Source organism: Lepidochelys olivacea, assembly GCF_965140295.1.
Source record: "Lepidochelys olivacea isolate rLepOli2 genome assembly, chromosome: 11".
NCBI lineage: Eukaryota > Metazoa > Chordata > Testudines > Cheloniidae > Lepidochelys > Lepidochelys olivacea.
This window is the reverse complement of record NC_140421.1, coordinates 59,419,058-59,436,129: the sequence shown is the minus strand read 5'-3', so window position 1 is coordinate 59,436,129 and position 17,072 is coordinate 59,419,058. Positions and strand designations below refer to the sequence as shown.

The 17,072-nt window shown below is 45.3% G+C and overlaps 1 protein-coding gene across 1 annotated transcript in view; it reads right to left on the bottom strand.

Moving 5' to 3' along the window:
- The window catches only part of LOC311528239 (aldehyde oxidase 2-like), a 102,992-nt gene that overhangs the window by 10,045 nt on the left and 75,875 nt on the right, over nt 1–17,072 (bottom strand). The window contains exons 27-33 of the mRNA XM_084643016.1: nt 13,775–14,002; nt 12,335–12,430; nt 11,626–11,754; nt 10,661–10,735; nt 8,920–8,972; nt 8,188–8,302; nt 6,995–7,060 (exon numbers count right to left, since the gene is read on the bottom strand). Of these exons, the coding sequence (XP_084499142.1) occupies nt 6,995–7,060; nt 8,188–8,302; nt 8,920–8,972; nt 10,661–10,735; nt 11,626–11,754; nt 12,335–12,430; nt 13,775–14,002 (762 nt within the window). The remainder of the gene's footprint in view (nt 1–6,994; nt 7,061–8,187; nt 8,303–8,919; nt 8,973–10,660; nt 10,736–11,625; nt 11,755–12,334; nt 12,431–13,774; nt 14,003–17,072) is intronic.

Here is a 17,072-nt window from a genome sequence, read left to right as displayed (position 1 = left end):
ATTCATACCTGTGCAACTCCTATAGTAATGTCTGGACCTAATTCAATGGAGATATAAAGAGTGGTGCAAGTTGGACATAAAATTGGAGTAAACAGTAAAGGAGTGTAACTTGCATCTATTTGTCAATTCTTGGGTATATATAACAAGCGTCACTTTTTGGCTAAAGGAGACAGGTATAGAAGGAAAAGCCAATAATAGGAGGGCATAAGATAAGGCAGGTCTCATATCCTTTATCTTACTTACATCATCCTACTAGCTGCTCGTCTTTCCCCATACCACTTTCTGCTCTGTAAATAAATCTTTTGCATACCCTCTGTGACACTATTTCTCAAGGGAGCACCATGTAACCCCCATATTCATCATTTATATATAATTGTGATATTTCATATAAAGTATGCCATGTAAGGTATCAACAACAACAAGGAAGGTAAATGATGCCTAGGTGGGTGTCGACCAACCATCAACAGTCATTGTCCAGCAAGGGAGTTACAATTCAATAATTCACTTGCACAAGGCCACACCAGGGGAATTGCTCAACCTTGCCTGGTGACTCAGCAACACCCACAGACATGCTTGGACTTGTGTTCTCCATGCATATGGAATGAGAATATAAAACAGGGAACAGAGGCCACATAGTTTGTCCTTTTTCCTCCCCTACCCATGCTGAAGGCAATGAGAACGCTAGAGTTGAAGAGATTGATCCCCAGGCTAACAGGGAGAGCCTGCGTATGAAAGACTGTAACCAACCTGCAGTATCCAGTGGGGTGAGAAAAACTGCTTAGTCCAGATATTGCCCCATCTAATAAGGCTGAGAATTTAGACTGCATGCTTATCTTTTATTTTCTTTTAGTAACAACTCTGACTTATCACTTATAATCACTTAAAAACATTTTTTGTAATCAATAAACTTAGTCTAATGTTTAACCTTATCAGTGAGTTTGACTGAAGTGTTTGGTAAATCTGCTCAAGTTACAAAGGCCGGTGTATGTCCACTTTCCATTCATGAAGTAGTGAACCAGTTAGTAAACCTGCATTGCTCAAGAAGGGGTCTTGAGCAGTGCAAGATGGTATATTCCAGTGGTACAAGGCTGGGAGCTGGGGGGGGGATTAGGCTGGTGCCTTTCTCTGTGTGATTCATGAGAGGCTCTGGGAGCAATCATGCGATCTGGCTGGGTGTGGGTCTTCACATGGGGTTGTACTGAGTGGTAACAGCACTTGGAGGGGTTTGCTGCTTGTCTCTAGTAAGGCATTGAGAGAGACAACCCAGATTAGTGAGTTAAGTGGGCACAGCAGTCCCATAGTCCCAGATTGCACCCCGGGGATCCTGTCACATCCCCTAATACAACATCAGTGTAACTTACACTACTTTCTCATTTACACCAACCTTTGCCCAACATGTGCCACACACCTCTGTTTTTGTTACTGCTGAATTTGGCCCAGTGTCTAAATCTATGAATCCACAACAAAAGCTATAGACCTGAACTTTAAAGGAGAGATCTACTCAGGACCAGTGGCTTTTTCAATTAATTTGAGTTTGTTAAATAATGACATCCAGTCACAGAACTATGAGATAAAACTGAGTGAAAAACAAAGTGTATTAGCTAGAAGAATTTAGACTACAACAGTAGTAAAAAAAGGAGTTGAAAAAGCTGAAAAATAACAAAGCAGTGGGAGATGTTCAAACTACAGCAGAAATGCTAAATGTACTTGACAGAGCTGTTCGATAAAGTTTAGCAAAAGAGATCCCCTCTGACTAGTGGAATCATTGTCAGAATACCCCAAAGGGGTGATCTAACTAACTATAACAGCTGGAGAGGAGTTATACTACTCTGTTGTAGGGAAAGCCTTCTGCATTGTGTTACTACACAGGATGAAAGAGGCAGGGGATACAAAGTTCAGAGAAGAACAGGCTGGATTTAGGTCTAAGAGATCCTGTGTAGGTCAGATATTCACACTAAGAACCATCATACAAGAATGTATAGAATGGCCAGATCCCCTCTTCATCAATTGCATTGATTTTCAAAAGGCATTTGACAGGCTGCACAGACATACATTGTGGAATATTCTTCGGAATCCCATCTATAGTCATCAGCATCATCAGGGCTATGTACAGACATGTGAAGTGGTCGGTAAGGGGAACAACTAGACTACAGAGTGAACAATGGTGCAAAACAGGGCTGCATTTTATTTCCACTGTTTGGCATTGCAATAGACTGTGTACGGGCCAGTACCAGCTTCTTACCGGTACGCTGTACCAGCCCATACTGGACTACTTTCACCCCTGGGTAGATGGCAAATGCCTAGAAGAGCTAGACTGTGCTGATGATATTATGCTACTGAGTGACACTCCCAAAAAGTCACAAAGACAGACAACTTGACAAAAATAGCAGGCCAAACAGGCTTAAAATTAGTTATGCCAAAACAAACATGCTTGAAACTCAGACTTCTAATGTGACATTACTGCTTGAAGGCAACAAGAAAGTAAGAACAGATCCTCTCTCTAGGCAGCACCATATTAACTAATGGAGACCTCAAGGATGAAGTGACATCAAAGATAGGAAAGGCATCCACACATTTACTAAACTCAACAATGTATGGAAAAAATTCAAACATATTCTTGATGCTAACATACAGCTGCAAGAGCTAGGGATCTTCTAAAATGTTAGAAAACTAGATGTCTTTGAAAATAATTGCCTATGAAAGATTCTGTAAGCAGTGTTGTTGTAGCCCTGTTGATCCCAGGATAGACAAGGTGGGCGAGGGTGGCCTGTTAACCTTGAATGGTCCCTTGAAATATGTTTTAACTACTTATGCTAAACAATCATGCAAGTCATACCTGACTAATCTAATTGCCTTCTATGATGAGATAACTGGCTCTGTGGATGAGGGGAAAGCAGTGGATGTGTTATTCCTTGACTTTAGCAAAGCTTTTGACATGGTATCCCACAGTATTCTTGCCAGCAAGTTAAAGAAGTATGGGCTGGATGAATGGACTATAAGGTGGATAAAAAGTTGGATAGATTGTCGGGCTCAACGGGTAGTGATTAATGGCTCCAAGTCTAGTTGGCAGCCAGTATCAAGTGGAGTGCCCAAAGGGTCGGTCCTGAGGCCGGTTTTGTTCAATGTCCTCATTAATGATTTGGAGGATGGCGTGGATTGCGCCCTCAGCAAGTTTGCAGATGACACTAAACTGGGAGGAGAGGTAGATATGCTGGAGGGTAGGGACAGGATACAGAGGGACCTAGACAAATTAGAGGATTGGGCCAAAAGAAATCTGATGAGGTTCAACAAGGATAAGTGCAGAGTCCTGCAATTAGGATGGAAGAATCCCATGCACCGCTACAGACTAGGGACCAAATGGCTCGGCAGCAGTTCTGCAGAAAAGGACCTAGGGGTTACAGTGGATGAGAAGCTGGATATGAGTCAACAGTGTGCCCTTGTTGCCAAAGAAGGCCAATGGCATTTTGGGATGTATATGTAGGGGCATTGCCAGCAGATTGAGGGACGTGATCGTTCCCCTCTATTCGACATTGGCGAGGCCTCATCTGGAGTACTGTGTCCAGTTTTGGGCCCCACACTACAAGAAGGATGTGGAAAAATTGGAAAACGTCCAGCGGAGGGCAACAAGAATGATTAGGGGACTGGAACACATGACTTATGAGGAGAGGCCGAGGGAACTGGGATTGTTTAGTCTGCGGAAGAGAAGAATGAGGGGGGATTTGATAGCTGCTTTCAACTACCTGAAAGGGGGTTCCAAAGAGGATGGATCTAGACTGTTCTCAGTGGTAGCAGATGACAGAACAAGGAGTAATGGTCTCAAGTTGCAGTGGGGGAGGTTTAGGTTGGATATTAGGAAAACTTTTTCCCTAGGAGGGTGGTGAAACACTGGAATGCGTTACCTAGGGAGGTGGTGGAATCTCCTTCCTTAGATATTTTTAAGGTCAGGCTTGACAAAGCCCTGGCTGGGATGATTTAGTTGGGGATTGGACCTGCTTTGAGCAGGGGGTTGGACTAGATGACCTCCTGAAGTCCTTTCCAACCCTGATATTCTATGAATCTGTTCCACCTTGTAGTTAACAGTGACACTCAGAGTTAGGCTATGGCTACACTACAAAGTTAAGTCGACAAGTTATGTTGATGTACAGCCACTGCTGTAATTAAACTGCTGTTGCATGTCCACAGTGTACACCTTGTGTTAGCAGAGCACATTCACAGTAGCAGCTCTTGAATCGACACAGAGAGCAGTTCATTGTGGGTAGCTATCCCACTGTGCATCTGGCCCCGCACGGAGTTCTAGGAAGCATTTGCAATTCCTCATAGGGGTAGGTTCAGAGTCACATGATGCAGTTTTCTCAATCCCATCATTCCATGGGCATCCTACAAGGTTTCCAGCTGCTTTTCAAGTGCCCTGGTAACCGCAAGTCAGCCATTCCTGTCAGAAAGCATGGATCCTGCACTGCTCTTCAGTATTGTGCTGTGTGTTATGAACACAAGGCTATAAGCAGGACTATCCTTACCCAATCACAAAGTACACAGCTGCGTAGGGCACCAGGAAATTTGGGGCACTACATTTCCTGGTGCCCTGTGCAGCTGCATGCTCCCCCAGCCCCAGCCCCGCCTCTTCCCACCACTTCCCCAAAGCCCCTGCCCCACCTCTTCCCGTCCCTGCTCTTCCCGCCCCCACTTCCCAGCTACGCTGCCGGGATGAGCCTGGGAGCCAGGGGAGTGGAGCAGGCTGGGGCCTGGTCACTCCACTTCCTGCAGGAAGTGGCCAGCCCCACCCCACAGAGGCCAGGGGCGGGCCCCCCCACACCGCAGAGGGCTGGGGCCAGCCCCCCCTCCCCCTGCAGAGGCCTGGGGCCCCACACAGCCCCCCCGCGGGGGGGAGGGGCTGCACAGAGCACCAAAATAACTAGGGATGGCTCTGGCTATAAGAGGAGCTCAACGGGGGAAGCTATTCGGCTGAGGGAGGCCTTGAAGGAGCATTTTAACAATGAGCCGCAGTAATGTGTATTGCTATAGCGTGCAGAGTCTGGCATTTTTTGTTTGCACCGTGCTACCTCCTCCCTCCATCAATAATTTAATGCTGCGCAGTTTACATTGATATGAAAAAGTGAATGCCAGTGGTGTTGTTTTTACTTGTCCAGGGAAAGTTTTAATTTTGTTTCTTTTAATTCTTCCTGAAAACCATGCCCTCTTTTCCCACAGCCTGAGGCTTAGTACCCTGACCGCCATCCTGACTGCTCCTCCCACCGGTCCCCTACCCAAATACCACCATTCTGACCCCAGCTCCACCCTTCCCACACAGCCCCCACCCTGACTGCTCACCTGACCAGCCCCCCATCCATAACAACACTCTGACCCCATCCCCCTCTTTGTAGAGGCGGCATGTCTGCGGCTCTGCACAAGAGGGACAATTAGCCTCTTTTGCCTTCTACTATGCCTGCCACAGCTCTTTGATCTTTTTAGACGACACTGCTGCATGTCCCAATCACAGCCTCTCTCCTCCAGGCCCTGAGCAAGTTCCTGTGGCTGGAGCGGAGCTATGCCTGTACAGCCTCCTCTCCCCACAGACCCAGGAGATCCACCACCTCCCGTGTACTCCAGGCAGCAGCATGTTTACTGAATGCTCAGCTGGGCAATAGCTATGTGAGCTCTCCACAAACAGGAATTTCAAAACTTCCTTGGGCTTTTAAAGGGGAGGGATGCATGTCTGCATGAAACCTGGTTGCAGGGCAGCAGAGTTCAAAACAGTGACCAGAGCGGTCACCTCCTGGAGGCCACTTAGGGCGACGTCAGCAACACTGTGTCCACACTGACACCGCGTCACTCTAACTGTATCGCCCTAAGCGCTATGCTTCTCATTGAGGTGGTTTTATCATGTTGGCGTAGCAGGAGAGTTAAATTGGCAGGAGGAGCATTGCAGTGTGTACACCTCCACAGGTAGGTCGACGTAAGCTGCCTTATGTTGACTTAACTGTGTAGAGGAGACATGGCCTTAGTTTCCCAGACCTGAAGAAGAGCTCTGTGTAAGCTCAAAAGCTTGTCTCTCTCACCAACAGAAATTGGTCCAATAAGAGCTATTACCTGACCCACCTTGTCTCTATGAAAGATTCTTGGCATTGGGTGGAAAGTCATCATCACCAATGAAGAGATCTGAGAAATCACCAACCAGCAGCTCATTTCCACCAGAATCAGAAGGAAGCAGGGGACATATCTGGGACGTATACTCTAGATGCCAACACACGGACTCCCACATTAACTGTCAAGTGGAAACCAACTGGTGTGAGGAAATGAGGGTTTCCAAAAGAAACTTTAAGAAGAACCCTTAGCATGGATGGCAAGATAGTCAATCTCAACACCAGAGCAAATGGAAGTAGCAGTAAATGACAGAGAGGAATGGAAGAGACTGATTTCCCTGCTGTGTGCCAACATTGGCATGGGAAGGATATTAAAAACAAACTAACAACCACCCACCCACCCTACTAGAAGAAAAATCATTTTTCTGATATGTATTACCACTACCTGAAAACTTATTGCCAAATCTTGGTCCCATTGAAGTCAACAGTGTATTGCAATTGATTTAAATGGAACCAGGATCTGGCCTTCAGGAATTATTTTTGCTTTCTGTGTAGGGTGAAGACAAGACAACAAGAGGGATTTGTGGCCTAATCCTGTGATATGCCGAGTGCTTTCTGCAAGGCCTCAATTCCCAGAGTAGTCTACAGGACCTGTAGTCACTCATCACCTTTCAGAAAATGTTCAACATGTTGCAGTAGCAGGCCACTTAGCTTGTTATCATTAACACATGCAACAAAAAGCAAATATTGCCTAATTCCGAGCCCAATCAAGCACCTATTAGAGCCAATGGATAGTCTCCCCTTGACTTCCGTGGATGCTGGAATGGCTCCCTTAATGGACAGTATTTCGGCGCAAGAAAAAGCTATCACTAACATCTACAGCCAAGAGTGCATATGGAAGTACTGGTACATACCTGTCCTATATCTACAGCTGGATTTATGCTGAAACAAGCATCCATGACAATGTCTGTTCTGATGTTCTGTTAAACAAATATAAACTGTTGTGGGTACATACTTTACAAGCAATAAAAACAGCAGGTTTTAAAGAATGCGAACCCCACACCATAAAATAATATTCCATGTTGACAGCAAAGTATTGCAGATTTATTCTGAAGCACAGAAGCAAGCTTCAAAGGCCTTGGATTGACCTGTTTGAAGTGGTTTTGGTGAACACCCATGAGCATATGACAACTGAAACGCAACATTAGCACCTGGGCTGAGTTAAGGAGCAGGCTGAACATTAGCCCCAGAATGAACTTGTTGCTTGCTCTCCTGGTAGAAGCCCAAGGTTTGGATTGTGGTGGTTACCTAGTGCCTGTGTTAGGTTGTGAGTCTAGAAGTGCTGCAAGGGGCATTGTGCCTGAAGAAGGAAATCAGACAAGTGGCCGCTGTGCTACACTTGAAGAAGGTATAGTCAAGTGTCTGCTCCCACTGCACTGCTAACTGGTGGGAGAAGGTATCTGGACATGAGCAAGATAAGGTGTAGGGGAAGCATAGCCCCACCCATGGCGGCAGTCACTTCCAATGAGTTGTGAGAGGCATGGTAGTTGCTGCTCCTGAATGTGCTTCCCTCAGTATCACTGAAGCCATTCTGCCTGTCTCAATATGCCACAAAAACAATGCCTTTGGGAGCTGCTCTTTGTCTGGTGCCCCCCTGCATTGCCCCCTTTATGTGGCAATGCCTTCGATTGCTTCAATAAAACCATGTGAAATAGGGGATCATTACTAATTAACTGGGCATATATTGTTGCATAGTGGGCCCCTGTAGGCAGGTTCAGTCTATCAGGTCTCATTTAAAAGCCACAAAATAAGGTGGTTATGTTTATTATATTATATTAAACTGTTCTTTGTCATCTTCTGTTCTATTGGACTTTCTCATCTTTAGTCTCATTACTTATCACCAGATCTTCTTTCTAGAATGTTAACAAATGAGATTGAGAATTACAGAGCCATTTAGAGTTATCTTGGTACTTTCTTGAGAACATGAAATGAATGTCATTTCTCTCTTCTCAGTGAAAAAAGCAAGAGGAAAAGCAACTACACCAGTGTAGCTCTGGAGGGAGACATATAGGAATCTAACCAATGTGTACGTATAGGCACCATTTACCTTGTGATCTCCTGTCAGACAGTCAATCTCCACTTCAGAACAAGCAGCTCCAAAAACAAAGTATGGGAAAGCCTGGCCTTCCCCTGTATCCCAGTTCATATTTACCACATAGCCTCTGGTGGGAGTAAGAGCATCCTTCAGACTGAGTGAGCAATGGCATTTGATCTCCACCACCAACAACCACCCCACCCTCAATTGCGGAGCAGATAGTCATGGAAATCATATGAAAAGACCAGGTTAATATCCTGCTCCAAGGCAGCTGTTTTCACAGGCTGTGGTGAAGAAGGCCCCCAGTGTTGCAGCACTGCTGTGTTTCTGCTGCACACAAGGAGATGGAGAGCCAGAAGGTGGCCCAGACTCCTAGGCATCATGGAACACATCTCAGTGTAGGTTTTCTATATCCCATCATGGTGGGAGACTGTGCGGAAAACTACATGGCCCCATCTTCCAAGCACCTAGTACAGGGCGGGAGATGCAGCAGTGGCCAGTGAGTATGGCCTGGGGAGGAGACTTATCCTTCCCTGGCCCCTGCCATCGCCCAACATGCAGCCTGTTTCTGTGAACTGTGCACTAGGTGCAGGATTTGGTCTTCAATAGAGAAGGAAAGGGGGAGAGTGAAAGGATTGGGGAGGGTGAGAGGGGAGACTCTTATCCTCATTTGACACACCCCCAAGGTCCACATCTATGATCCTTGATGCCAGTCATTTCAGAAAGACTAACAGCATTCCTTACCTGAAGTAGCCAGTAGCTGAAAGACTCACACTTTGCTCATAAGCTTCAGTAATCTGCAATAGGTACATTTAGGTTAAAGGTGAATAGAAATTTAAGAAAAGAAATAAAAAAATATGTTTTAAAAAGAAAAGTAACAGTGAGGAGCACTAGGATGCAGAATGGGACAGCAGAAACCCAAACGATAGAGAATGGAAGTTACTGCATTTAGCACAATTTAAATCAGTTTCACTGCATCTGCATTAGGGGGTTGTGCTGGTGTAACATTTTAAATAAGTTCATTTCTAAACACAGACCAGGCCTAGTGACTTGCCGGTGGTGACAGAGGGCGTCAGCACCAGAGCCAGAATTAGAATTTAGAACTGCTTATTCTCAGTTCTCACCCTACTTACTAGACCATACTACTCTCACTAGGACTTTACCACAGTTAGCAAATATCTTCATGCTTTTCAGCAGCATTAATCAGAAAATGTTTATGTACATTGATACAAACCCATAACCCTACTAATTTCAGTGTAGTGGTTAATTAATGAATTAAAATCAGAAGAAATCATAATAAGTAATCTTATACACTCTATTTCAAACCAGTAAAAATCCTCCCCTAAAGTATGTATGAGGAGCATTCTTCAGCCTGTTAGCCCCGCAGGGCGGGGAGCGTCTCTTTTCTAGGTTTGTACAGCACCCAGCACAATGGGGCCCTAATCCTGATGGGGGACTTTAGGCACTGCCACACTAGAAATATTTTCTGCTACTAATAATTTAGAAGCCTGAACAATCATGCAGAACCAATTGCATCTTAGTTTAAAGAGAAGTGGGTTTTTATTAGGTACTTGTGTCAGAGGGCACAGATATTCAGGCACTTGCCAAGAAGATAAAGTAGGTGTGGTTAACACTGCATGGGAAGGCAGTTACAAAAGGATTAGAAGGAAAGCTTTGGCAAAGAACAGCCTGAAGTTAATGACAATGGTACAGTAGTGATGTACTGGAAAATGCTGCAGGAAGAGGAAGGAGAAAGCTGATCTTGGTGTAAAGGACACCAATAAGGTAGATGTATCCATGGCAGCCAGCAGCAGGGATGGAGAGATGAAGTGGTATCCTGTGCAGGCCTAACTAGCCAAACCTATTCCAGGGGAGGGGTGCTTTGGACTGTAGCCCTCTGGTGAGGACTTCATTCTGCAATGGACAGAATGACGACGACATGGTGTTCTGGAGATTTTGGGAATGGTCATTATACATCAGTACATCCATTAATAAATGTTTTGTCATCACTAAATAGAACAGTGTGATTTTTACAGGGTTAAATGTAGGAATGCAGTCACAGCTACCACCATCCCCTTCCGAATAGTGCTGCATGGCCTCCCATTTCAAGACTGATTTCTGATGAATACTGCACAGCTGATGCATCTATGCTGCTATATACATAGACAACACTCCTGAACTCCTATCCCATTCCCATATAAGGCCAGGTTATTCCTGGCCCCTACCTGGATACATAGGAGAGGACAGCACAAGGGCACCCCATGCAAGGGCCAGGGACAATCTCAGGAGTTTGCCGGTCATGTCAGGGGGAGCAGGCTGCACCATCCATCCTGAGGCACCATCCCTCCTGAGCTCCCCCTGGGGCAGTGGGCTTCACACTGCTCCCTACTCAGGGCTGTTGCTAGATGCCACAGTGTAGCCCAAGACTGATCAGCCCACACCCTAGCCCATGTTTTTTTATAGTCATGTAAAAAGCAGCACTGACCCAGTCCTCCCATTTCCCTTTGGGGTTTTTATTAATGATGGGCTCCAGGCGTTTCCGAAGAATCTGACAAGCATTCTGGAGAGGAGAGAGTGGGAAACAATGAACAGAGAAAAGAAGATGAATTCAACAACAACAGCAGCAGCAGCAACATCTGCTTTGAAATTTCAAAACACTATAGCCTTTAATATGGCACTGATACCCAGCCAGGTATCCCTCCAGTCCACCTCTACCCACTTTTGCTCCATGCTGCCTTCGACCAAAGGCTGTTCGAGGTGAGTTTGATTTGTGTCAGAGAGTCATTCTGAGTACCATCATTCCATTACTCCTCACGAACATCTAAACCCCTCTTCTGTGTTCTGCTACCTGGCCAGCCACAAAAGCAGTGCTTATCAATGAGCAGCACTGGTGTCTGTCCTGGTGAAACTAGCCCATTTGCACACCCATGTTTACCTGAAGCCATCACCAAGTAGAAGACAAAGAGCCTGGCTCTGATCTCCTACTGATTTTACACCGATATAATGTCACTAGCTTTGGTCAATTTACAGTAGTGTCACCAGGATCAGGCCCAAAGTACATAAAAAGGTAAAGGTGTTTCATTCTGACAGTAATCACATCACCAGATGCACATGAAATATACCCTGGACTCTTTTATCAGCTTATGTTTAAGTATCCATGGTGATACGAGGACCAGTCGATTCCTCTTACTAAATCCTGCACAAGTATCTTTAGATCTGATACAGGAAAGCGGAGAGGAAAAAGGTTGTGAGCTAGTACTAGTTCAGTAATTTGCCCTGCCTTAAACTGCTCATGTGACAAACAAGCAAGAGAGACTCAGGTGAGGATACTAATATGCTTTACTAGTGGTGCTCAGAAACTACAACGATGAATAAGGTGCAAACGTTCAGAGTGATATGTGTCATTTGAAAGAAGCAATAAAAATAGTAATAATTCATAAAAAATGTAACCTGGACTGCTTTCCCATTGACGTCTGACCCAATCGATCCTGCTGTGACAATCGCATTAGGCACAGTTATTGTGCTTGTTTCACAAAAGTGTACATATGACAATGGTACCTTCAATTCACGGCTGGCAATCTGTAAGTAAACAAAACTATATCCAGTCCCACTGAGAGCAAATAGTGCTGACTCAAGAAAAAGAGCATTGGCATTGCTATGTCTACTCAAGACTAAACTTGATAGGGGATGGCCAGGGTTACTTTGACAATGCCAAGAACTAGAATCTTATTCAGCTTCAGTTTTTTTTACAGATCTACCCTGATGACATGCATATAACTGCCTTAATAAGAGGTGGAGACAGCTGGGAATAGCTATTTACACTGAAGCCACATCATTTTAGTTTCCTGCATGAATAATTTGTTCCCCCCCCTTCGTTTTGGGTCCTTGTCATCTGTTGTGTTGTACATTTGGTGCCTAAATACCTTTATGGATCTGGGCATTAGTCTCTGAACTTACCCCTTCCTGAAGTCTGGCTTTACCTGTAATTCAAAAGCAGTCACGCAACATAAACCTCGGCCTGAGCCTCCATCCTGACCTTGGCTGTTGTAGAGTTTCCCTGCAGAACCGCTGAGTGCCATTCGCCTTCTCTACTAATGCAATCTCATGAATATCTTTCTCGTATTTTCATCTTCACTCAAATGGTTAATTCATGTCTAACCTGCAACATCTTGGTGTGAATTCCTTGTCCCAGTTCAATTCCACCATGAGTCAACAGCACAGACCCGTCTGTATAGATATGGACCAGAGCTGCAGCCTAAGAAAAACGGACAGAAAATTGTTGTTTAATTCATTAAGGCTGACGCTAACATAATAAACCTTTTTAACAAGGGGATGTACCAACAAGAGCAGGGATGGAATCAGATTTCTTTCCCAGAGGGCACAGCAATCTGGGTGTTGTTAAGAGGGTGAGAGAGTCCTCCAGCTGCCTGACAACAGCAAGCTTCTTGCAGTTAGCAATTTAGGATGAAGAGCCATTTAGCTAAGTAGTTTATTGTTAATTGGAGTTCTGCAAGGACTGCAATCATTCGAGTCAACAATTAATTTTTTAATTTTTTTGACAGTTTTTTTTAATCTTTGTGAAACTGGGCGACAGAGAATAGTCATCTCACTTCTGTTGTGAAGTATTTTTAGCATCAAACTCCATTTCTCTCTCATTCCCAATCAGAGGAGGAGGAAGCAGTGTTTGATGGTGGGCTGCTGGTCCTTGTGGAAGGTAGGTTGAAATTCACCCCATGCAGAAACTCAGCACAAGATCAAGGAACTACTTAAATCCTATTTAAGCCTTATTTTGAGACCTTAGGTGAACTTAATGGTGTCTAGTCTTGTACTGATCCTCTGCACAAGGGTGAATTTCCCCCTTTGTATATGTAACTCACAGCCTCGATGTTCTTTTACTGTAACCATTGTGGGGTGAATTATCTGAAACTCTCTCAGAGCTCTCAACCTGCAAACTTGCCAATTTGTGACAAGCAACTGAAATGAGTGAAATGTGAAACACCTGGATTTTGTTGTGCATTGCACTGTAACTCATAGATTAGAATATTTTGGGATTGTTTAAGAATATCAAACCTATTGTAAAGGATATTTTGTGACGATGTAATTTACATAAAGCAAAACTGCAAAAAATCAAACATTTATATCACATGCAGCTATAAGGAACCCCACAAAGATAATCAGCAGGGTTTGAACCTTCAGATCCCCAGCACAAACCTCTACTGCTTCAGCTACAGACATAGTTGTTATGCTTATTGTGGGCAAGTCACTAGAAGCAGCACGATACACATTTTGCTAGTGAGTTACACAATCATTTGCTAGATGGAAGTAGAATGCTGGAATCAGGAATCCACAGTTCTACTCCTGGCTATGAGAGGAGAGTGTGGTTGAGTGGTTATAGCAGTTGCTATAGAGAGGACAGCAAGTACATAGATCTGGCACATTCCTTCTGAAAGGAACTGTGGATGAGACTTGGGTCTATCATATTAGATACCAAGGTGTGTTTGTGTCTCTCCCTCCTCCTTCCCTTGACAGCTGTGTTTCCTCTTATACTTTAAGAATGCTGGAGCTCTTACCTCTTTAAGGCAGCACTTCCAAAGCTTACCTGATGGTACAGTGTAGCATTAAATCCAACTGAAAACTTCATAGGAATAATGGCAATCCCTTTCTTCTTCCAGTAATTTTTCTTATTAAATTCTTCCACAGCTGTTTTCCTGCTGTAGTAGTCAGACTTCTCCATACATTCTTTCCAACATTTCACAAGGTTTGTTGCATCGAGCTCTTCTTTAAAGGGAGTTAGATTAACTCCTTTGTACATGTTTATCTCCCTGATCTGAAAAAGAAGGTGAATAAGTTGATACAAAATACTTATGTAGTGCCAAAAGTGTACACAGCACTTTAATGACACATTCCCTGCCCTAAAGAACTGGTAATTGAAATGCCTGATTCTGTCAGCCTTACTCACATCAAGTAGTACTTATGTACCAGAGTAGTCTCAATGGGAATACACAGATGTGTAAGTACTGCTCAGTGTAAGTAAGGCAGTATCAGGCCAAACACATGACAACAGCCCTGGGGAGGATGAGAGGATTATTAATGATTAGAGAAAAGGAGGAGGGGCTGCTTGAAGAGGGGAGTTGAAGGAAGAAAGAGAAGTCTCATGGCAGAGAAATAGATTCTGATAGGGGTAGGATGCAGCTTTATAGAAAGCACAAAGCTGAGAGCAGGAAAAGGAAGCAAAGGGTGGAGCAAGGCCTGAGAGCTGGGAAGGGCATAGGCAGTGGGATAGGGAAAGGAGAGTAGAAATACAGGGCAGGGTAAGGTTGCGTGGGCCTTGTAGGTGAGGCCAAAAAGCTTGCAAGGGATGTGGTAAAGGGCAGAAAGTCAGTGGGGGGAAGAGGTAGGGAGAAGAGAGGGTTACTCACCTTCGAGATGTGTGTCCCTGCGGGTGCTCCACTTCAGGTGTCGGTGCATCCCGGCACTGTTGATTGGAGATTTTCGGTAGCAGTGCTCTGTCGGGACGTGCATGCACAGTAGCCGTCTTGCAGTGCTGTTGGAGTCTTGTCTAGCGTGCACGTGGCCTGAGCCCTTCAGTTCCCTCCCTACCATAGAGTGCTTGTATCGAACTCCAAAGTAGAGGGGAGGAGGGTGGGTAGTGGAGCACACACTGGGGGACACATCTCAAAGAACCTCAGTTACTGCACAAGGTGAGTAACCATCTCTTCTTCGAGTGCTGTGGGTGCTCCACTTCAGGTGATCGTAGAGTAGTGTCCGCGATAGTTGGAGGGACGTTGGAGTTGTAGGTATAGTGGAGGAGAGGACCATTACACCCAGTATGGCATCAGCTTGTGAGTCTTGTGTAATTGTGTAGTGGTTAATGAACGTATGTTCTGAGGCCCATGTAGCAGCTCTCTGCAGATCTCCGAGATGGGTACATTGTTCAGAAAAATCAATGGATGCTGCCATGGTTTGGGTAGAATGGCTCTGTCTTATTTGTTTGTTAACCTAAGCAGATGCAGCTCGAGATCCACTTAGATAGTATCTGCATAGATATAGCAAAGCCCTTGGATCATGTTGTCAAGATGAAGAGTCTCAGGGATTTGTGGAAAAATTTAGTTCTATCCAGGTAAAATGCTATTGCTCGTCAAACATCTAGAGTGTTTAACATGGCCTCCTGTGTTCTTCCGTGTGGTTTGGGATAGAATGTGGGGAGATGAATATGTCGGCTGATATGGAAGGGTGAAGCAATTTTGGGGAAGAATTTGGGGTGAGGTATCAACGTGATCTTGTCTTTAAAGAAGATAGTATATGGTGGATTAGCCATAAGAACACTTCTCACTCACTCATCTAGCAACCAAGAATGCCACCTTCTTTGAGAGGTGCTGCAAGTGGCCAGTGGTTCAAAGGGTGGTCCAGTAAGGCCTTTGAGAACTAGGTTTAGGTCTCAAGTGGGCATGGGTTGGCATACTTCTGGGTAGAGATTCTGTATGCCAGTGAGAAACCGTTTGGTGGTCAGGTGTGTAAATACCGAGAATCCATCGAATTTATGATGGAAAGCGGTGATCGCGGCGAGATGTACTTTAATAGAGCTCGTGGATAGTCCTGAGTTCTTTAGCTCTAAGAGGTATTCTAGCACTAGTGACAGCGGTATAGTGTTGGGAGTGATTTGTTGGTTCTGACTCCAGATGGAGAATCTTTTCCATTTTTGCAGGTAAGTATTGCATGTGGATGTATGTCTGCTATTCAACAACACATTTGACTTGTTCCGAACAGGTTAATTCGTGTTGTTGGAACTATGAAGAAGCCACACTTTCAGATGGAGTTTCTCCAGGTTTGGATGGACGATCTGACCGTTGGCTTATGAGAGGAGATCTGGTCTCAATGGGAGAGTTCATGGAGCCCAAACTGTCATGTACCAGGTCTGTCTGGGCCACGCTGGGGCTATTAGTATGATTTTGGCATTGTCGTTCTGTATCTTGTGTAGGACACTAGGGATTGGTGGGAATGCATATAGGAGCGCTGTGTCCCATGTGAGGAAAAAAGGGTCCCCTAAGGATTGAGGTCCTAATCCCGCTCTTGAACAGAATAACGGACATTTGTGATTCTGAGATGTAGCAAATAGGTCAATGGTGGGAAACCCCCATCGTTGAAATATATTTTGTAGGACTGTATTTCACATTCATGTTCCTGTGAGAGCCATCTGCTTAGAATGTCCACTGTGGTATTTTGACATCTGGGAAGGTAAGAGGCTGAGATGTCGATGTGGTGATAAATACATTAGTTCCATAGTTTTATGGCCTCAGTACATCGGGAGTGGGATCATGCTCCCCCTCATCAGTCGATATAGAACATGCATGCGAAATTGTCCATCATCACCCATACACATAGGCGCCGAGTCCGTGGGTGCTCCGGGGCTGGAGCACCCATGGGGAAAAATTGGTGGGTGCTCTGCACCCACTGGCAGCCAAGCTCCCCGCCCCAGCTCACCTCCGCCTCCTCCCCTGAGTGTGCCATGTCCCTACTTCTCCTCCCAGTGCTTGCCACTGCAAAACAGCTGTTTCACGGCGGCAAGTGCTGCGAGGGAGGGGGAAGGAGCGGGAATGTGGCGCGCTCAGGGGAAGAGGCGGGGCCGGGGCGGGAATTTGGGGAAGGAGTCCAATGGGGACAGGGAGGGGGTGGGGACTTTGGGGAAGGGGTTGGAATGGGGGTGGGGCAGGGGTGGAGTTGGGAGGGGGTCAGAGCGGGAGGGGGGGGTGTCGAGCACTCACTGGCGCCGGGAGAAGTTGGTGCCTATGCCCATTACAGTCTTGTTCTTTATGAGTGGAAGGAAATGGAGGCAGGCATTCTGTACCTCTCTGAGTTCCAGTAAGTTGACATGGAAATGTGTCTCCGCTAGTGACCAT